The 23,253-nt window shown below is 37.0% G+C and overlaps 1 protein-coding gene across 2 annotated transcripts in view; it reads left to right on the top strand.

Annotated features, from left to right (window-relative positions):
* LOC126968639 (kinesin-like protein KIF21A) overlaps positions 1 to 23,253 on the top strand; it is a 128,935-nt gene that overhangs the window by 27,809 nt on the left and 77,873 nt on the right. For both annotated transcript variants that reach the window (XM_050813658.1, XM_050813657.1), the window contains exon 3: positions 13,143 to 13,371. In XM_050813658.1, coding sequence (XP_050669615.1) covers positions 13,143 to 13,371 — 229 coding nt within the window. The remainder of the gene's footprint in view (positions 1 to 13,142; positions 13,372 to 23,253) is intronic.

Here is a 23,253-nt window from a genome sequence, read left to right as displayed (position 1 = left end):
ACGTCGGTCGTTACATAGTACGCTTACCATTCAAAGAAGATCCACCCACAAACCTTGGTGATGCTAAACCTCTTGCTATCAGCCGCTTACAACAGATGGAGAAACGTTTTACACGCAAGCCTGAATTCAAGGAAGAATATCACACATTTTTGAAGCAGTATGAATCACAAGGTCATATGATGATGGTACCTGAAAAGGAAACAGAAACACAGAAAGTATATTACTTACCTCATCACGCTGTTCTTAGGTCGACGAGTCTAAGCACGAAGCTACGTGTAGTTTTCGACGGAAGTGCTGCACCTGAAAAAGGAAAATCATTAAACGATGAACTTCTAATTGGTTGTTCTCTTCAACAAGATATTAGAGATTTAATAACTAGATGGAGACAACACAAAATTTGCTTAGTTGCAGATATTCGTCAGATGTATCGTCGGATTCTCGTAAATAATGATGACGTTGACTACCAGAGAATCGTATGGCGAGAATCTCCAACACAACCTATAAAAGAATATAGACTACTTACCGTTACGTATGGTACATCTTGTGCTCCATTTTTAGCCATTCGTACACTTCATCAACTGGCTGAAGATGAAAAGAATGATTTCCCCACTGAAGCTGAAATCCTGAAAAACGACGTATACATGGATGATTTGATGACGGGCGCATCCACAGTAGGAGACGTTGTGAAGTTACAAAAGGGCCTGACGGAGCTGTTGGCTCGTGGCGGATTCCCTTTACATAAGTGGTCATCAAACAGTAAAGTGGTGCTATCACAAATCCCAAATGTTGACAAAGACTCTGAAAGTGCCATAAATATTAAAGTTGAAGATACGATCAAAACATTAGGTATTACTTGGAACTCTGACGCAGATAATTTTGAACTTAATGTAAATTTAAATTATTGTTCTACTAATTCAATTACCAAAAGATATGTATTGTCCACAATTGCAAAATCTTTCGATCCACTAGGTTGGCTAACACCTGCAATTATCATACTTAAAATATTCATGCAAAAGCTGTGGTTAGCTGGCTTAGACTGGGATGAAGAATTACCTACTGATCTTAAAGTAGAATGGAATACTTACCTCGATCGTTTCACGCATACTGAAAACATTCAGTTCCCACGATGGTTTGGAGTTTCAGATGACACCACTAAGCGGGAGCTGCATGGATTTAGCGATGCTTCGTGTACTGCTTATGCTGCAGTAGTGTACCTTAGAGTTTTAGGGAATGAGGGTGAAGTAAAAGTTTACCTTGTTATTGCAAAATCTAAAGTTGCCCCAGTAAAACAAATTTCTGTTCCACGTCTTGAACTCTGTGGTGCAGTGCTATTGGCAAAATTGATCCAACATGTTAAAACTATTTTAAATATACCCGACGATGATGTATTCACCTGGACGGACTCTACCATCGTTTTGGCATGGCTGCGTAAGACACCAAACACATGGACTACATTTGTTGCGAATCGTACATCAGAAATTTTGACTCTCACTAATAGTAATCAATGGCACCATGTTTGTTCTGCGAACAATCCCGCTGATTTAGCATCGCGTGGAACCTTCCCAAATGATCTGCAGCAGTCAAATCTATGGTGGAGTGGTCCTCAATTTTTACATGACACGGATGGATTTGAACTTTCCCCCGTTGATATTCCCTCGACAGATTTAGAAATGAAAGCTACTACCAAAATATTGTGTAATGTTAATTTTATCGAAAAGGATGATGCAATTTCTTATCTAAAACGATTCTCAACGCTGTCAAAATTAATTCGGGTTACTGCCTATTGTTGTCGTTATTTTAATCTACTCAAAGTTAAGATTACTAAGAATCCATTTACTAAAGCTATTTATTTGAGTGCTGATGAACTTGATGATGCTCTTAATCGTTGCATTAAATTGTCACAATCCGTTTCGAGATGAGATCTCTCACTTGTCATCAGAGAAACAAGTTCAGAAATCGAGCAAAATATATGTACTTCATCCATTTATTGACGACGATGGTATTGTTCGGGTTGGTGGTCGACTTGCTAATGCAGAAATTTCAAAGGATATGAAAAATCCTATTATTTTAAGTGGTAATTGTTTTCTATCTAAACTTATCGTTTCAAACGCACATTTGAAATCTCTGCATGGAGGTCACCAATTAACTTTAAATGTCATACGACAAAAATTTTGGATTCTACGAGTAAAGAATTTGGTTAAATCGACAATCCAAAAATGTATACCTTGTTACAAGCAAAAGGCTACTCCCAATGTTTCATTTATGGCAAACTTACCTAAATTTCGTGTTAAACCTAGTCGCCCTTTTCTAACAAGTGGAGTAGACTTTTGTGGACCTTTTACAATGAAACTGTATCCTGGTAGATGCAAAAGAACCTGTAAATCTTATGTTTGTTTATTTGTGTGTACCGTAACAAAAGCCATTCATCTAGAGTTGGTAACGGACCTTACTTCTGCTGCTTTTATTGCTGCATTTCGGCGTTTTACTGCTCGACGTGGTCACTGTAAAGAGATTTGGAGTGATCATGGAACGAACTTTGTAGGCGCGTCCCGTGAACTTGATCTGGCGTTCAAGGATTCACAGTCTCTGACGGTTACTGAAGTTTCTGAACTTCTTGCTAATGATCGCACACAATGGAAGTTTATACCACCTCGTGCCCCACATTTTGGAGGTATTTGGGAGTCCGGAGTGAAAAGTATTAAAGGGCATTTAAAACGGGTTATAGGCCAAACTTTTCTCACATACGAGGAGCTAACTACTCTCTTATCTCAAGTTGAGGCTTGTGTCAATTCTCGTCCACTCACACTTATGAATTCCACTCTTGACGAACCTCCTTTGACACCTGGTCACTTTCTCATCGGAGAACCCTTAATCGGTGTTCCTGAGCCGTCTCTTCTCGATGTTAAACTCAGTCCGTTAAATCGATGGCATATAATTCAACGAATGGTGCAAAGCTTATGGAGTCGTTGGCGAAATGAATATCTCACGACCCTGCAACATCGTTACAAATGGAACACTAACCAAACTGATCTCCCTATTGGAACTGTTGTTTTAGTCAAAGATGACATGCTCCCACCAGGAAAATGGCTTTTGGGACGTATTATTCAGAAACACCCAGGAACAGATGGCATAACAAGAGTTGTTACATTAAAATATAAGGATAGTGTTTTTAAGAGACCAATCGCAAAATTGTGCCCTCTGCCTCTGGATGAGCCTGACTCCCCGTAATTTGAGACTGATGTTTTTTCTTAGTTTGTTTTATTTTCTTAAATTTTGTTTTAAGGACTTTAGTCGTCCTTGGCCGGCGGAATGTTTAACTTTAATGCTTTATTTACTCAAAATGTAACTAGATGGCGCCACAGGCCATTTAAAATCGCGCTAACGTTGTTTTTTGTAATATTCATATAGGTTAAGCTTCCTGATGTCACCTTGAGTGTTCTTACTAGTGTCAAATAAAAGTGTATAAGTTAGTGTGAGTGTTTAATTAAACACGGTCCTCTAAATCTACGTGGAGCCAGAGAGTAGACAGGTCTCACCCTACCCTCAAAATTGCCGAGACGGCGACAGCAGATATCCTCCCTAACGTACACACATACCCCGGCATGAGGCAAAAAATTATACTCAAATTTGTACCCACCCCGGGTAAATTAAATATGAGGTATCGCTAGGTCGAGATATCTGCGTCTCCGTAAGGAAACACAAGGCCGGCTGCGCCGTCTCAAGGTGGTGGTGGACGGCGATTAAATTGGAGTGAATTCCCCTGATATTGCAAAAGTCCACGTTGAGCGTGGAGCGGGGTGCCGTGGTGTTACTGCCTCGTTTGTCCTCGGTCATGCGCGGTTCTGTGCACACCACAGAATACGAAGGGCGGCCCGAGCGAGAGTGCTCGGGGAGGGATTCTCCGGCTCTGCTAGAGCCGGTACCCTCCTGGGGTAATATCATTGTACGGACCGCTCTCATATTTTATTTGGGGGGGGGGGGGGGGCCCGATTGTGCTGACGTCATAAGACGGCAGCGTGACTCTCCCACTTCTAAAAAGCCCTTAGTCGCCTCTTACCACACCCATGAGCCTGGGACTCCCCTATTCTTTTTACGCCCCGGGGAAAGTACAGGGCAAATTAACCAATGGAGGGCTCCTTTGCACAGGATGCCTGATAGATTATGGGCACCACAACGGCGCCTTTTTCTGCCGTGAAGCAGTAATGTGTAAGCATTATTGTGTTTCGGTCTGAAGGGCGCCGTAGCTAGTCAAATTACTGGGCAAATGAGACTTAACATCTTATATCTCATGGTGACGAGCGTAATTATAGTGCTGCTCAGAATTTTTGGGTTGCAATGTTATGGGCAATCACTGCATTGTAATGGGTGGCCGCATCATTACCATCAACTGAACGTCCTGCTCGTCTCCTCCCTTATTGTCAGAAATAAAAGAGGAGGGAGATGACCGATGGCGTACGTTCACTGTTTGTATGTGAACAAGATTTTTCACGGGCAGAATGTTCAATCCTAAATGTAATCTAATTTATAAGAGTCTCGCCGTAGCAAGTGAAATTACTGGGCAAATGAGACATAACATCTTATATGTCAAGGTGACGAGCGCAATTGTAGTGCCGCTCAGAATTATAGGGGTTTTTCAATAATCCTGAGCGGCACTGCATTGTAATAGGCAGTGCGTATCAAATACCATCAGCTGAACCTGCTCGCTTCGTCCCTTATTTCATAAAAAAACAATCTCAGTTTGACCGAACGAACAGTTAGGAATATCAAATAGTCGTAGGCACCTGGCAACCAATTAATATTAATAATTACTACTCTTTGCTCCGAGCACATCGATCTTATAAAAACATTTAATGACAATATTACTTTTAATATCTGTATTGTGTCGTAGTTTGCGTGGGTACCTACCTGACGCGGCTTCTCAAACATTGTCTTTGTTTCCATGCCTGGGTCTCGTTTCAAATGACTCAACAAACCTAATTACTTCCAGCTAATGGAATTGTCTCATTTTGCTCTACATTGCAGCGCATCGCAGTCCTTCCATTGTTGTGATGCATAATATGAACTGTTCAGCATTGGCAATGTCTGCCATTTCTGTTAATATTCAACGGATGTGTTGATAAATATTTAATATTTTGTGCTGTGCCGTCCTTTTCAGTTATCTGGGTGTACGGTGAACCAAGGCGCAATTTCCAAGGGCCTTTCTGCCACGTACAACCAAACTGTCTAATGAGCAAAATGAATAAGAAAAAGAAAGGGAGAATGGCCGACGGTGACTTAACATAAGTTGACCCGCGCAAGGTCATTTATTCTCGAACCCGCGACCTCTCGCGTTCCGTGCGAGCGCTGTTCCCACTGAGCCAACCGTTCGTGTGGCGTATCGTTGATAAGTCTTGTGTGTCTTGTTCAACTCTCAGGTTGTGGCTTCATCTTCATCTACGGAACGCGAGGGTATTCACCTTTAAAAAATAACAAATTGCTTAAAAACAATTAATTATATTTTATACTAGCTGACCAGACAGACGTTTTTTTTTAAATGAAGATAAGGGAGGAGACGAGCAGGACGTTCAGCTGATAGTAATTGATACGACCTGCCCATTACAATGCAGTGCCGCTCAGAAGTCTTGGTAAACCCAAAACTTCCGAGCGGTACTACAATTGCGCTTGTCACCTTTACAGATAAGATGTTAAGTCTCATTTGCCCAAATTTCACTAGCTACGACTCTCTTCAGACCAAAACAGCAATGTTTACACATTACTGCTTCACGGCAGAAATAGGCGCCGTTGTGGTAAAGGAGCCTCCCGCTGGAAGTTGTTCTGTTCATAATAAAAAAAAGCGTTCTTAGCTAAACTCTACTCGGGGTAAAGAATATTTCTACCAATACATTTAACCATCGTCCCATCACATATACAGTAAATAGGACGATGGGGATTAAGTTTATACAGTTGTCCCATTGATACTGTAAGATACAGGGCAAGTGCGGCTTAGCCTTATTCTTAATAGGCTGTGAGGGCATTTGATTACTAATGATATTAGCTAAAGCTCTATGTCTAAGTTCTGGTGCAAATCCCTACTAATATTATAAATGCGAATGTAAGTTTGTTTGTTACGCTTTTACGCCGGAGCTACTGAACCGATTTTGATGAAATTTGGCACAGCGATAGACTGGAGCTTGAGACATAGGCTACATTTTATATCGGAAAAACCCAAGGTTCGCGCGGGATTTGTGTAAAACTGAAATTCACCTCGATGAGCTATAACCATACCAATAGTAAGGTTTAGTTTGCCATAGCAATGTTCTTCGAGGTAAGATTCATATAATATGTTCGGAACGGGAGCGAAAATGGGAACCGGAACTGGAAAAGGACACGAGATAATCTTCAATTCCAAACTTGCTTAATATTTTTAAAAACCCTTTATCTACTCGGACGAAGTCGCGGGCATCGGCTAGTAAATAATATTTATAATCTGCATTGTAATAATAATTATGTACCATTTTATGTACATTACTTTGTAATGTGAATATTGAATCTGATTGTGTGATTTTATGTAAGTATGTATACATATATCGATCAAAATTTTTATTACCGAATTTTTATAGTATATTTGAATGATTTTTAAACATGCTTTTGTATGTGATGGAGTTTTCTTTATTCATAGATTTTATTGCTTTTCGAGAAGTCTCCATGTAGTCATAGAGACGTAGATTAAGGATTGCTCTCCGCTGCCCTCCAACTTTATTACGAGTTATGTTTTTATTACTTTATTTCTTCTTCTTCTTTTTCCTTCTAGACCTTATCCCATTTACTTCGGGTCGGCTTTCCTTGTCCTCTTTTTCCATTCGGCACGGTTTTGCGCCATGTTAGCTATTAAATGAGCTTATTTCAAATCTCTTTGGACCGACGTCAACCAGTTAGCAGGTGGTCATCCAAGCGTACGCTTCGTTATTGGCATGTTTAGGGCAAGGTTTACCATATTATGATCGTTTGGGTGCCTTTGAATTCAAATCTGATCGGTTTAGTAGCTCCGGCGTAAAAGCGTAACAAACAAACTTACATTCACATTTATAATATTTGTAGGGATTTATGCTATGATATTGTCAGTAGTTTTTTCATGATTATTGGACGATTAGAGCCTAGTCATACCTAATAAGCAGTAGATCCTCTGACGTTTCCGTGTTTCCCTATGTATACATGATGGGTACGTAACTTTTGCATGGTATCGCAGATCGTGTGCGCTATTGTGCAGCGATTGTGTTCCGTTCAATGGCCCCAGCCGATGAACTAGCTGCAAACAATACACGCGGACTGGGAACCGCTAAATACGCCTTGAACACTTGCCAGGACTTACTTCCGGTGCTCCGACTCCGATATTCATATGAAAGCAAAAATAAAAAAATGTTCAAAACAAAAGTATTACGTTAAAGAATTGTTTAAAAACATTTGTGTGGTAAAGGTCACAATAACACAAATTACTTTCTTAATGATACCACAGATTGGGATTGGAGCGACCGCCCTCAGGCTATTAAATAATAAGTTTAATTGTTCAAAAATAGCCCGCTCATCAAAAGCAACGGAATGAGTAACAAAAATTTAAGTATACCTTATCATTATTCAGTAAAAGTTGCGATTTTTTTTTGATGTCCGTAGCGAAGGCACTGCGGTCAGTTGTAAGTATAATAATATTCGGAAATAATTTCTCTCGTAATTGGTAACAAAGAATTTAAGTCTTTCATCTAATACTAACGATACATACACACTTAGATTAAGGATTGGTCTCCTAGATACCACACTACCTAAGAACAATAGATTTTTAATTGCGGCAACTATATTCGATGCTTATGTATATGGCATTAGTTAAATTTTGTAACGTACGCTTCGTGTTATTTTACATTGTAATTAATAAAATACAAAATACTTACTGATGATATGTGGTCCCAGTGTCTTTCTTATTTCTTGTCGTATTATTATTACAAACTTATACTACGCATCCCGGCATTTTAGTTTCAATTATTAGCAAAGTATACCAGAACATGTGGCACTTCAACGTCAAACATTGTTCGAGACTGGCTCGAGTACGCCCACTTAGGCATAGTATTAGTTTGCCGCTCTTTGCGACTACGCCTGCGGTATCTAGTTGAAGCGTAGCTGAGACCAATCCCTAATATAAGGCTAAAAACACTTTTTAAGATGATTCAACATAAACACTCCGCCTCTTCTATAAGGGCATTCAGTCTTTTCCATAACAGAGGATATTATCTCATAGATGTTACATGTTTTTGATGTCAAATATAAACCGTATAACTACCGGATGCAAGATGGCGCTTTGAAGAGGCGACGCGAAGCATTCATCCCACGTTCCCTTGTTTTTGTGTCGTTATTTTTGACGTCCGGTAATAATGAACTTTCATGTGAAAGGGCCATTAGCCCGCACGTGATTACAATAGTTTTTGAAAACAGCCGTTAATAATCATACAGCGTGTAGGATTTCCGGGTGAATATTTTGAATGGGTCTTATATGCGCGTAATTTAATATGTTTTTGTATGAAAAATTTTTTAACAAAGACAAAAAGACTTCGAAAACCCTATTCCTAAACAATAGATATAATATGCACTAAAAAGTATAAAAATAATTGCGCATTCTTAGACAATCTAATTAATTAATCTACCGATTGGCGCGATATTGAGTTATTCGTAAATTTGTCGCGCATGTAATTACAGCAAATTTGAGACTTTTGTGGTTTTCTCATGGAGGCCATTGTCAGATCTGGACCAACCAGGTATCAAATAAAAAAAGAATGATCAAAATCGGTTCACCCCGTCAAAAGTTCTGAAGTAACAAACAATAAAAACATATCGACATATAAGATGTTAAGTCTCATTTGCCCAGTAATTTCACTAGCTACGGTGCCCTTCAGACCGAAACACAGTAATGCTTACACATTACTGCTTCACGGCAGTAATAGACGCCGTTGAGGTACCCATAATGTAGCCGGCATCCTGTACCTAGCCTCCCACTGGTAGTAATGTGTATATGTAAGTCTGTACGTACTGTCTGAGTAAAGTCTAAGTACGATCTATAAATGTCAGCCTAAGAAATAAGTTAAACGAGTTTCTTTACAATGATCCTTGCACACATCGTTGGCTGAATTCTAATCAATCGTACGAAGTATACGTCGTGAGTTATATTTAGAATTAGTACGAGTCGACTGAATGTAGACAGTATGGCGCCTGATGGCAAATTTTCCAGTTCACGCTTCACCGCCCTGTCTGCAGACGATTATATTTCATAGTTTTAATTTAATACACGAAAATTTTTCTTTAATAACGTCCAGTTTTTGAAGAGCGTCGGCTTGGGTTATATTGTCGAACGCGGTAGGTAGATTTTGTGTCTCACTTTTAACATAAAATATTATCTTGCCCTACACTAGGCATGCATATCATGTATTATGCTGTTTTTCTCCCAAGACTGACGCGCAGACATTGAAATTAAAAAAAACATTCAAATTTTATTAGAGAAGACGAACTAAAATTATCTAACACCTGGGAATCTCTGAATGAAAACTCAAAACTACACATTCCAAATAATAATAATAATATTGACACACTTTTACACACATTATCTTGCCCCAAATTAGACATAGCGTGTGCTGTGGGTTGCATGACAACAATATATTTAGTACGATATACTTACTTAAACATACATAATTATATAAACATCCATGACTCGGAAACAAACGTCCATATTCATCATATAAATGTGTGCACCTACCGGGCTTCGAACCCGGAACCTCTAGCTTAGTAGGCAGAGTCGCTAACCACTCGGCTATAAATTAAAAACAATTGTCTACAACCTCCAATACCACCTCCGTGGCAAAAATTGGCGCTAAAATTCACAATGACAACTATGAGAAATACTATCTCGACTCCTGTCAACCGTAGTCCCCCTGAAAACGTGCTCCAAAAAGGTCATTAAACATCGGATTAAATAAGATAAATAGCAGTTAAAAAAAAACTAAAAACACGCTTTTTATAGAAGAGCAAACTAAAAATAGACTTTATTTCCTAATTTTTAGTTTGGTTTTCATAAAAGACCTTTTTTTGGTTTTTTCACACTATTATTTGGATTGTTGCATCAAAAATTATCTTTGGTATTCGAAATTTTCCTAATATTAGATAAATCGGTTAAAGATAATGGTTGAAATTTAAAATTAAGAGCTTATAGACTTCTAGACGATAGATGAATATGATATATAATAATAATTTTATCAAATTAATATATTCTCATCGGTCCTTGATAAATCTACGAAGTTTGAACGAATCTCGTCAAAATCGCGCCCAAATGAGTCGGCTACAAACAAATATACATACAGGTGAAGCTAATAAAAAGCGTGTAAAGAAACTTCTACGCAAAAACATAATGTTAAAACACAGTTACAATAACACGCGTTTTAAAACTTTAAAATAGTATCTTATTTAAATATGTAATACTCGCGTTAATCAAAGAAAATACACTGTAGGCTATCTTATCGTTGTAATAAATTAAGAACTGCTCACCAATTAGCCAATACGTTATTGCAGTTATGCTGTTGCGTACTGCGGTATGTTACGCGTTCGGACCAGTAATGTGTCTCATAATCTTTACGGGTCATCACTTGGTTGGTTCATTGAGGTCATGAGACAGACACGGGGAGAATTTTAGACATTGTCTCGTCGTTGTGTCGGCCTATTTAAGATAAACCATCTTAGACTCTGGCTTCGTCTTGTTATTTAGACCGCGTTTAAAGAGCAATTTTCCTTTTAAAAATAATTTTAAAATTACTTCTCGCAGTCATTCGTTGTTTTTCTTTCACCAGAGTTTAGATGGTGCCTTTGTATAGAAAATCTATTGAAATTTCAAATTCTTGGTCAGCCAGTGTTGTTCAAGACAAACCCCCTTATTCATAATGGTCCACTAACTTGAAACAGCCGCTAAGGAGTGTTTTTTCTCATTCTGACTTAGGTCAATAGAAGAAGACAGAGTGAGAATTAGCAATGCTTTAAGTTAGCAGACTGTTGTGAATAAGGGGGAAAATTTTGTTTTTTTTATGCAAGTAATTAAAACACATAGCCGCCCAGGATTATTGAAAAAACCCATAAATTCTGAGCGTCCCTACAATTGCGCTCGTCATCTTGAGACATAAGATGTTAAATCTCATTTGCTCAGTAATTTCACTAACTACAGCGCCCTTCAGACCGAAACACAGTAATGCTTACACATTACTGTTTCACGGTAGAAATAGGCGCCGTTGTGGTACCCATAATCTAGCCGGCATTCTGTGCAAGGGACACTCCCACTGGTAATACGGTTGGTACAAAAAAGCTTAAATTATAAACTTGTAAGCTGAACTTATATATGAATAAAGTTTTTTATTATGTTGATAAGTATTACCCACCGTGCGTGGGTAACATTGTTTTTTTGCGCTGTATAGAACTGGTCATGCGATCTCTTCAATCATTACCAATACACAGCCGGTAACTACGCGTGCGATCGAAACTCAACTCATCATAAACAAATAGATCTGATTATATCTCGGATCGGCTTCCACCATCTCTTTCAATTCATTGTTATTCACATGTGTGGGCGGTCTTCCACGTGGTTCGTTCTTCAAATCAAAGTTTCCATCACGAAAGCGTTTAAACCAAAATCGCACGGTGCGTTCATTAGCAGTCCCCTCTCCAAACGCAACATATTGCGAGCTGTTTCTGCCGCCTTAGCTCCGCGTCGGAACTCGTATTCAAAAATCACTCGAATTTTCGAAGTAATAAGTAGTAAATAAGTAAATAAGTGTATAAAAAAACAACTGAAAGTCGATAATCGAATCACATTTTTTAAAAGATGAACTACATAGGTACCAAGTGAAAAAAGTTTCACTCAAAAACTCAAATCCATGAAGGTTAATAATACGGCAATTTAATACTTTAATCATTGTTAAGTTGTTTTAAAAACGCTGATTATTCCTTCTTTCTTACCTACATTTATGGTAATTTTGGCAAAACCTTAAGGCCAATTCTTATTTGCTGAACATTATTAGATTTGGCATGTAAATAGGTCTCACCACAAGTAAAATATTAAACTCAGAAAATTCTAAATTGTTAAAGAACATAAGTTTAGTGAATGCAATCAAATTACATTATTATATTATCTAGCACTAATGTGTAAGCATTATAATTGTGTTTCGGTGTGAAGGGCGCCGTAGCTAGTCAAATTGCTGGGCAAATGAGACTTAACATCTTATGTCTCAAGGAGACGAGCGCAATTGTAGTGCAATAGTAGAAGTTTTGGGTTTTTGAATAATCCTAAACGGCACTGCATTGTAATAGGCAGGGCGTATCAATCACCATCAGCTGAATATCCTGCTAGTCTTGTCCCTTTTTATCATAAAAAATATTTATAGTAAAGTTGGCATTTTACTGTTTATTCACTTTTCGTATATTATAAAGTTTGATGTAAAAGTATTTTTTTGTTTTATAGTATTCCAAATATGATTTCTAATCATCTAACTAGCAAATGTCAGCTTGATTTGTTAACAAGCGCTACCAACGTTATGAACTACCATAAGATATCCTAATTAATAATTACATTATATACTAATTAATATAATTATTACTATAATTAGAAATAACTATAACAGCATATTATATTCAGATCTTAAGTTAACTTTATTCGTGGAAGTTAGTTGGCACTACAGCAGTGCCAACTAACAGTTGGTAGCATCATCACGGCAGACGGTCGTGCCCTATATAAGCCATGGCGCGCTGAGTTCCCTTCAGGGCTAACAGCATAGAGGAGGTTTTTAGTCGTTAGTAGGTGACACTCGAGTCCGTCATATGGGCCCCGTTTCGGTGTTTTCAATACGTAAATATATTTTGCTCCTCTCAAAAAAAAAGCGCTAATTTCGATGTGGCATTACTAATTTTGAATTGTAAGGGTACACTATGTCTTAATTGTCTTTTTATTTGTAATAATGAGTGTATATTGTAATTCTTAGTGTGGAAACTTTAAAATACAGATGTAACAGTTTTATTATATCCGTTTAAATGACCAACCCCTTCTACACAAACCGGACACTTTATGTCTGTTTCTTACCAATTTGTTTGCGCAGGATCCGGCCGCAGACTCCTGGCGAGGTTCTCGACGGATGCGGCATATGCGCGCGCGCAGGCGGCGTCGCGGGGGAGGGGGGAGTAGCCCTGGGGTCGGAGCGAGCCTTCACCTTCGACTACGCCTTCGAGCCGTCGGCCTGGCAACAGGAGGTGTACGAGACCTGCGTCAGCAAGCTCGTGGAGTCAGCCCTCGACGGATACAATGCCACTGTGCTGGCTTATGGACAGGTTGGTGATGAACACACTATTTATATTATAAATGTCTGATACACCCTGGCCATTACAATGCAGTGCCGCTCAGGAAAACCCAAAAATTTTGATCGGGACTACGATTGCGCTCGTCACCTTGTGACATAAGATGTTAAGCCTTGTTTGCCCAGTAATTTCACAAACAAAACAATGCTTACACATTACTGCTTCACGGCGTTGTGGTAGCCGTAACCTAGTCGGCACCCTGTACAAAGGAGCCTCCCACTGGTGCTTAAACCTATCACCATCATTGCAGTCATAAAGTAATTATCAATTAAAATTACGATTTCGAAGCTCAAATGTGTGCGATTTAATTCGCCCTTGCAGATTTGCTCAAGAAAAAATAACTTGTGTGACTAGAGGTCTCCAATGACAGCTCTCCCCTACAATGGTCAACTGCAACTCACCATGTTTTCTTGTTGCCCTCCGTGAAGGATTTTCTTTGGATGATTTATTGATTGGTTTATGCGTAACGTAACGGTACAGTTAGTATAAGAAATGAACTAACTGTAACAATCAAAATTTTAACATTTTCTATCTTTTATCTGTCTATCTATCTATTCTACTTATATATAATGAAAATGGTCTTTGTTTGAGGCTATTTCACGCCTAAGCCACTGATCGTATCGACATGAAACTACCACCATTTGATCCAAATGTTATCCCAGATGGTTTATGGCTACGGGCTACGGCGGGAACAGCTAGTCATTATATAAAATTAATTTCAATATTTGATCATAAACTAGGGTTTCCAATCCCGCAGCCTATCTTCAATCTCAATATTTGCGGGAATGAAAATTATCGATCCAGCGGGATCTTGCATTTAGAAATCATTATAATCTAAGGCATTTTAGGTGAAAGAAATGATCTCTGCCTACCCTTATAATTATGTATTAAAACAAAAAATAATTAAATAATAAAAAACTTGTATTTAAGTAGTGAAGTTATTATGAGATCAAGCTACTTAGAGATCAAATGAGATTAATTATTAAAAGACGCTGTTAGTTTCATCAAGAATATTTGACTGAAAATGTTTACGTAGAAAACATAACATCTTACAAGCGATATACCCAGCAGAAGAAAATACGTTGACTGGTTTAATCGCTAACTGTGAATAAGTGACGCTTCAGCCGTAGCTAGATTTGCATAATGCTGAGTTGATAATCGCGATAGAGATGCACTATTGATGCCCTCTGCCCTAGCTAGAGGATACAAGAAAGAGGTGCATTTTTCACGAACCTGGAAACTACATATGTTCTCCACATTTATGTTCTCCTGGTGTATATGTAGTAATGCATTGTGCGCATGACTTCAGAATATATTAAGGTATACTCGCGTCATACGAGTACATAAGACAATCTCTTCTTCAACTGTGATCGCCTGGTACCAAAATACTGTATACTGCTTCCTATCTCATTTTCCCCTAAATTTAAAGTTAAATCTTATGAATTTATGTGTGTGTCTCTCGCCGGCTGAATCCAATACAATTAATTACCTGTTTGCGTCTCTATCGTCTCGATTTTTCGTTTCATCGAGTTGCAAATCATGACGATTCTAAAGAAGTTTCACTTCATGTCAAAGTTCCGGCAACGGTTCTGTGATTCCTCTGGTGTTGCGAGAGAGCAAGTGCAGTGGTGATTATTACGCTCATTTGTCCTCCAATAAAGAACAACACTTAACAGAAACTTATATCTGTTGAATTTTACACGTGTAAAAGTCAGCTAAGTACCATTAGTATTGAACGTAAGCTGTTTAAGTCGTGTGTTAACTGTTGTAAGTTAATACTAATGCTATTAACCTAGTGTAACATGTTCTTCTTCGATCACTCCTAGTATATAAAATATCTATCCGTTACTGTTATCCGTGTACAAGTTTGCGGCAATAACCTATTAATGAATAGCAAAACACTATACAGTTTGCGCCGTGCCAAATGTATAAAAAAATACTAGCTGACCCGACACCACATTGTGGTCCACACCAAATTTTTTTTTAAATTTTTTTGAGATTTTTTTTAAATTTGTTTGATTTTGAGTCAGCATAAAAAATACATACAACTTCAAATTTTCACCCATCTACGATCAACTGTTACTTTTGTATCGTAATTTTAATATCGGCAATACAACGTTTGCTGGGTCAGCTAGTATTAATAATATGTCTTAGGCATAAATTATCAAATGGGTGATCGTTAAACACTACCGTTTTTGACGTGAAGTGATAAAAATCCTATTTTGAATTAAAAATACCGTTTTTATAAAGGAATTATATTATATACTTAGAGCAAAAAAATGTGAAAATTTTGCAATTGTCTGTTATATACGCAGTACAAATATTAATGCCATATGACAAACATTAAAATTAACTTAATTTTTTTAAACTAAAATATACCACTTCGAAAGATTGTAAATACTATTGCTGGCAGCATTCGAGAATCGATCGTACAAAACTAACACTCTAATACTTTCATGTCATCAAACTTATCTATTCATATAATAAAATCTTGAAAAATGCTAATAGCATACATAAATAGCAGTCAATTTAATCATGGTTCCTACCTTGAAGTAGCGCTTTCATCAATTAACGGTTATATTATTATGACTTCATATTACTTTGTCTCCAACGTTATTATGAGATGGCTCGTTCCGTTTTTGCGGTAAACTTCCGCTCGAGACGTAATTATATCATTGCGTGCAGACTGCACACTGCGTATTTTTAACCGACTTCAAAAAAGAAGGCGGTTCTCAATTCGTCGCTTTGTTTCTATTATGTTTGTTACTTCAGAACTTTCGACTGGATGAGCCGATTTTGATAATTCTTTTTTTATTTTTATTATTCTTTTTTTAACTTTATAGTTCTTTAGGCGCGTTATGAAAAAATGATGAGAGTGAAATTTAAAGATGCGCGCGCATCACTGTAACACAAAAGTAACAGGTTTAATTTGATTCTTAAAATTATCTGACGTTTGTGGCATTCGATATTTTTTTTGTTTATTTTTAAAAAATTGTTCTTTCTAAAAACAAAGAATAGCACGAGGAATAAATCATTTTAATGATTTTTGCTTCGTTAGGCCAAAGAAGTATAACTTCTTGCGTACATGCGTAGGTACACACACACTTTTTTTAAACTTTTAGAGCATATTATATCTGTTATGATGGAATAGTTTTTTTGAAGTCGTTTTTTTTTTATTTTTTTTTTGCTTTTTTGGTTGGAGAAAATCTTTGCCGATTTCTCGACTCATAATGTCCCACATGTTTATAAGGAATCTAGACAAAGCGAGTTAATTAACAAGCTGGCCTTCAAGACATCTGAATAGAATTGTCGCAAGCACACGAGCCCTTTATAGATTTTTGAGGGGGATAAATAGTAATACTATTTATCCCCCTCAAAGTAGCACATTAATCATTATCAGTAACCACAAAATGGTTGTCTTTCTCACATTTATACAGAGTCACCATGACAATATCTTCGCAAGTAACATTAATAGCTTGGTCTCAATCGGCAACTTTCCAGTACGTACGAGCTGTTCCTTACATAGCATTTCCCACAGATAGCAAATACGTAAATACTAAAGTGGTTGTGCAATATAAGGTAAGGAAATACACCAAAAGCAAGTAGAGCGGCAGAACATGTGCAATATAACTAGAATAGCATTACTATAAAGGGCTCGTGCGCTTGCGACAATTCTATTCAGATGTCTTGAAGGCCAGCTTGTTAATTAACTCGCTTTGTCTAGATTCCTTATAAACATGTGGGACTTTATGCAGTTGTTTGACTACTAGCAGTAAATTATTCAGTTACATTATACTGTTTTCTATTTCTCAGCTTTTGGGCACAATATTTCCTATACAAATGATTTGATTTTTCTTCAGTGTTAATTCCGCCAATATTTGTCTTTAAACAATTCGACACGTGTTTCGCCTCTACACGAGGCATCCTCAGGACATGTTGAGTCGCCAAAATCTGGCACGAGACTGAGTCTCGGAGATTTAGTTTATAATTAACACTAAATAAAACTCAAATAATTTGGATAATAATTATAGATTTCCGCAAAGTAACGCCTACTTCATTAAATATACAATACTTCCTTTCAAACTAGAAACTTAATTCACTTCACAAGTATAACGCATATTTTGGGTTTTTCTAATACTTGGACAAAACGTTGTTCGCTAGAATTTCCGCGGCGTGCTTCTTTTTGGTGTTCTTTTGAGTATTTTTATTTCTTACCACTTTTCTGGTCAACCTTGGGTTCAGATGAAAGATAAAAGTTAAACCGTAAAGTCGCCCTATTGCAACTTTTGTTTTCAACACCTTTGTTTTCAATATTGCATCACCATCTTAATATGGTCTTATCGATACCGTCTAATAAAAATGCTTATTAATAATATTATTTTCATGTTTAAATCTAATTTTTATCCCTGTATTGAATTTGATGGCATGTCCATTCGCTTAATCTAATTTGTAAAATTCTGTCCCGGTGTTTGTTATCAAACTCCTCCGAAACGGTTGAACCTGATTTATATGAAATTTTGTGTGCATATCGGGTAGGTCTGAGAATCAGCCAACATCTATTTTTCATATCCCTTAATTTTTTTTTTTTTGACAATTTTTTATTTTTATTTTTTTTATGATTCAGCATTGAAAAATACATACAACTTCAAATTTTCGCCCTTCTACGATTTAGAACTATTTTTGTTTCACGATTTTTATGCCCATTATTCTGTTTCAACCACAAATTCGCTAAAGGGTTGCAAGATGGCAGCATATTTGATAGGTCTGAGAATCGTTTGCATCTATTTCTTACACTCCAAATTTATCTTTTTAATTACTTTATATGGCAACATAACGTTTGCTGGGTCAGGTAGTTAAATATAAAATTAACTTTAATAAGTATATTTTGAAAAATTTCCATTAACGTTACTGAAATGTTTATCATTTTGTGTACTGTTATAATTATTATGATGACCTTGAACGTCCTTGTCAGCTTAATTCAGGAAAACCAATTGGTGTAGTGCTAATTATTCATGAAGGTGTTACGGTCACACACATAAAACCAACGCAGTATTCGATGTTACCGCGAATTAGGCCATAGCGTACTTATGAATAATATATTTGAATATATCAAAAATACAAGTTTCATGAATGTTCAATAACAGTGATAGAGTCAACCAAAGATGGCTCAGTAGAATTTCGATACTTTAAATTTATTGCTAAACTACCAAAAATCCTCAGTAACAAGCAACTTCTCTGCATATCCTTATTTGACTAATTAATATTGTTATTCTCGTTTATTTTTCTGATATAATCATTCACGATGCTCCAGCATTTGTTTTATTAGCTGTTTGTTCGCAGATTTGCTTATAGGTATAGGTAATTTGCTTGTTGGTCAACGGATGGTAAAAGATTATCGTCGCCCATGCTCCCAGCAATACCAGAGGAATTGAATCGTAACTTAGTAGACAAATTCTCAAAAAATATTAATCTAGAAATACGGCATATATTAATTACATTCCACAATTTTACACAACACTATTAATGATCAAACAATAAAAGTATAGCAAAATCTTCCAATTATTTGCAGCAGAAAAATTGGCACTGCATGTTGGACGCGTTTGTTTTTTATTGCATTCACTTTGAGAAAACTAACCCTTTTAATATTATAAGACTCATTTATGCACATTAATAGAGATAATTTGTTCCTTAGGCATTGTCTCCCACTACCTTTCACAATTTGAACAGATTCAACTAAAAGTCCCGACAGTCGTTGTTCTGTAGATAATAAAAAAAACTGTTTTATAGGAATTTGCCAAAACATAAAGAACTATTTCGTAAAAATGTTCCCTGTTGTTATAATGAAATTGTTTCACAGTGGAACTGTCAAACCGTGCGTCATTAAATTCTCTCATAGAAAATATGTCCGTACAAAACAAATATTGAAAATAAAAAGAATTATGGGTCCCAAATCGAAATAAAAACTATCCTATCTCTCAAGTTTGACTAAACTGCACTCCATGAAGTCCCCATTAAAATCCGTTCATTAGTTTAGGAGACCATTGCGGACAAACAATGTGACACGTAATTTATATATATTTAGATAGGTACCACTGTAGAGCTATGGATTAAAAAACCGCGCGAGAGCTCTCCTTTTAAATGAAACTCCTGTTGAGACGAAGTCAAGTGTGCTTTATCAAACACACTGTCAAGCATCAACCACCCTTTTAATTTATTACTTCGCAACATTGGATACTTGGAGAGTATATTGTGGTTCTTTATGGACGTATGTATTTATTTTATTATAATTTGTTACCTATTCATGTTTATATTCCTAATTTGGTATTTTTATGTAAATAAGGGTCGAGAGGAGCAGGAGGTTCAGCTCAAGGTAATTGATACGCTCTGCCCATAGCAATGCAATGCCGCTCAGGCTTCTTGAAATACCCAAAACTGCGCTCGTCACCTTGAGTCACCATCACCTCAAGTCTCATTTGCCCAGTAATTTCATTAGCTACGGCGCCCTTCAGACCGAAACACAATAATGCTTAGGTACAATAATTCGTAACTTTAAAAAAGAATGGAGGTTCCATAAGGCTTAAAGGATCCGCTTTTGTAACAAAACTTCAAGGAAATTGCAATATCTGTATATAAACTGAAAAAACTACCCAAATATCATCTTGGTGATAAGCCTATCTATCAAACAGTAGGTTACTCAGACAAACAGTCAAACAGCTTCAAATTATTCTCAATTATCTTGAATTTGACTCAAATAGCAACGATCTTTTATATTATTCAAACGGACAATTTTTGTAAATATACCTATTTTTATTTCCGGAACAATACGACATGGGTACCTTCAAAAAAGCGCGTACACCTTCCTTAAAGGCCAGCATCTCTCCTCTGATTCCCCTGGTATTGCAAGAGAATGTGGGCGGCGGTGATCACTTAACACCAGGTGCCCCTACGCTCGTTTGTCCTCCTTTTCCATAAAAAAAATAGTAACTCTAACTATTTGCATAATATTTACTACACGAAGTTTTTTTGTGGTGACAATACGATACAGCTGGATCAGAGAGAGAGCTGAGCTTGGTCAACCAGGGATCTGGATTTTTATTTGTCCACGTGCGATCATAGTAGAGCTTGGGAATTATATGTAGAATCTATTAATAATCCTCGGCGATTTCCAGCCAGGAAATGTGACAGTTGGTTGGAGTTTCAATCGGGTGCTTGCATTAAGAATGAAGTTTCCTACTCCTAAGTCTAGGAAGGGATCTTCAGGATTATATTTCCTTATCACAGGATCAGCTTCTCCATTTGGCTTGGGGGGCAGCTGGAAGTGAATAGAATAATATTTGTTTCTATTATAATTTACGTGAAGCAGTAATGAGTAAGCATTACTATGTTTCGGTCTGAAGGTCGCCGTAGCTAGTGAAATTACTGGGCAAATGAGACTTAACATCTTATGTCTCAAGGTGACGAGCGCAGTTGTAGTGCCCTTCAGAATTATTGGGGTTTTTCAAGCATCCTGAGCGGCACTGCATTGTAATGAACAGGGCCTATCAATTACCATCAGCTGAACGTCCTGCTGGTCTTGTCCCTTATTCTCATAAAAAAAAGTCAATAAAAATCTGGGAACACTGAAACAATGACCAAAACAACTAACAAGGTTGCTAATAACTAACAAACTTGCTGTAGATATTTCTGTTCCGACAGCATCGCGAGGAACTTGCGTAAGTGATATTTGTAAATCTTATTGAAATATCAGATCTTCAATGTAAGGAACAATGACTAAATAAAAATGGGTCTGTGTTTTGTAGCATTATTCATATTCATTTCATTCATATTCTAGCATTTCCGGGTCCTGTTGTTTTGTTTTCGTTTACATAATAGTTAATATTTGCATTGTTTTTGAAGTAAAGATAATTTTATCGATGGATGGTGTATCATTGATGTTATTGCCCACATTCACGCTGGTAGCATAAGTAAAAAAAGTGTGTGTGTGTACTTATGTATGCACGCAAGAAGTTATATTTCTTTGGCGTAACAAAGCAAAAATCCTTAAAATTATTTATTCCTCCTGCTGTTCTACGTTTGTTGAAAGAACAATATTGTAAAAATCTTGCAAAGATGGCTTTGACAAATAATTATTAAATTACGAATACGGGTGTATGGGCTTGAACCAGGGCAAAAAAAAAAGAACGAATGTCGCAAACGTCAGAAAATTTTAGGAATCAACTTCAATCGGTTACTTTTGTGTTACAGTGATGCGCGCGCATTTTAAAATTTCACTGTCATAATTTTTTCATAACGCGCCTAAAAAAGTATAACTTCAATAACAAAAAGGCTCTAGTCCGCAACAGGAAAATATTGTGATCGCTAAATATATGATTTATGATAAATCTATTTATGGATATTATTTCATACAACGTCCTCAAAGTGTTTACGATCTAAGCAAGATGCCTTGGATTACGTAACGTTGATTTAATAAAGGCAACCTCACACGTACCAACTGCCGATCGTAATGTGACTTGTGTCGTTTTAACAACTTTAAAATACGTGTAATTCTGATCTTGGGACTCAACCTCACCAGCTTCTTTCGATACTTTTTAACAACATTTCTATAATTCTTTGTTCAAGAAGACAACTTGTTTTAACATTTTGTTTTTTTGTTAGGAAGGTTTTGTGTCTGCTGCATTTTGAGCACATTTGAACATACTGTAGAATTGGGTCACTAGGACAATGATTAAATGAACTTGAATATTTGAACATCAAAAAGCGGCGTTGCAAAAGTTAAAAAGCGTCAGCCACCTAAGAGTAAACCCGCCACAGTGCGCCCGCACGTGTTATTTATATTGTAGCTTTAAACTTGGTCGGATTTGGTCTGGCTGAACCATTATTTGAATATGTCACTCTAATTTAGGGATTTTAATCAAATAATTAATATTACTATACTTCTGTGGACCAGTATGACTTGTATTTTCATTTATTGCATAAAACTGGAATCCATTCGGTATAATGTGCTACGAAATTAAACCGTGAAATTGAGAGATCTGAAGGTCTCGAGGTTTTGTTTTGCCCAACCTTCTAGAAATTTTACCTCCCTCAGAAAACATATGATAAGCCTTATATGGACTGATAAATAGTAAGTATGTGCATTCTCTTCGCTTTAAGCTGCTGCGTTCTAACCTTAAACAATTTAATCTCCAGCAGATATTAATTCTACGTGACACAAATTGTCAATTAATTCTACGTGACACAAATTGTCAATTAATTCTACGTGACACAAATTGTCAATTAATTCTACGTGACACAAATTGTCAAAACCCGCAATAAGACTTAGTATTACTTGGTGAAGTTACAAGGTAAGGTAACATTTAATTAACGGCCGTGTCCGAATTCCTATCAACCTACATTACCCGTAAATGAATACAACAAAAACGTACCGGTGCGATGACGCGTGCCAATAATAATTGTGATTGACACTACACATAAAAACAACCTTATCTCTAATGGCGTAAAGCTGACAAGCGAACACTTGGCCGGGCCACCCACGTGTGTCGCCGACATTGCTAATTGCTATGCAAGGAATAATTTTTCATCGCCAAAGGCAGCGCGAAATTGGACTTCTGTCACGATGTTCCGTTTTGAAGCAGCTGGTTTAATTGGGATCTTTAAAACAGCTTGGATTTATTTATTCTTTGTCTCGCATCGTCTGCATAATGGTGTTTCCGATACGACATGGGTACCTTCAAAAAAATTCAAAAAGAATATTGTATCTGATAGTGTGATTTTACGTAGGTACACATATATCGCTCTTAAATTTTATTAAGTATTTCGAAGAGCTGTTTCACCTGATTCCTTCCGCTGTATTCC

This window comes from Leptidea sinapis, chromosome 16, assembly GCF_905404315.1.
Source record: "Leptidea sinapis chromosome 16, ilLepSina1.1, whole genome shotgun sequence".
Lineage (NCBI taxonomy): Eukaryota > Metazoa > Arthropoda > Insecta > Lepidoptera > Pieridae > Leptidea > Leptidea sinapis.
Note: the sequence above shows the minus strand (reverse complement) of the source record. Positions and strands in the feature narration are given on the sequence as shown.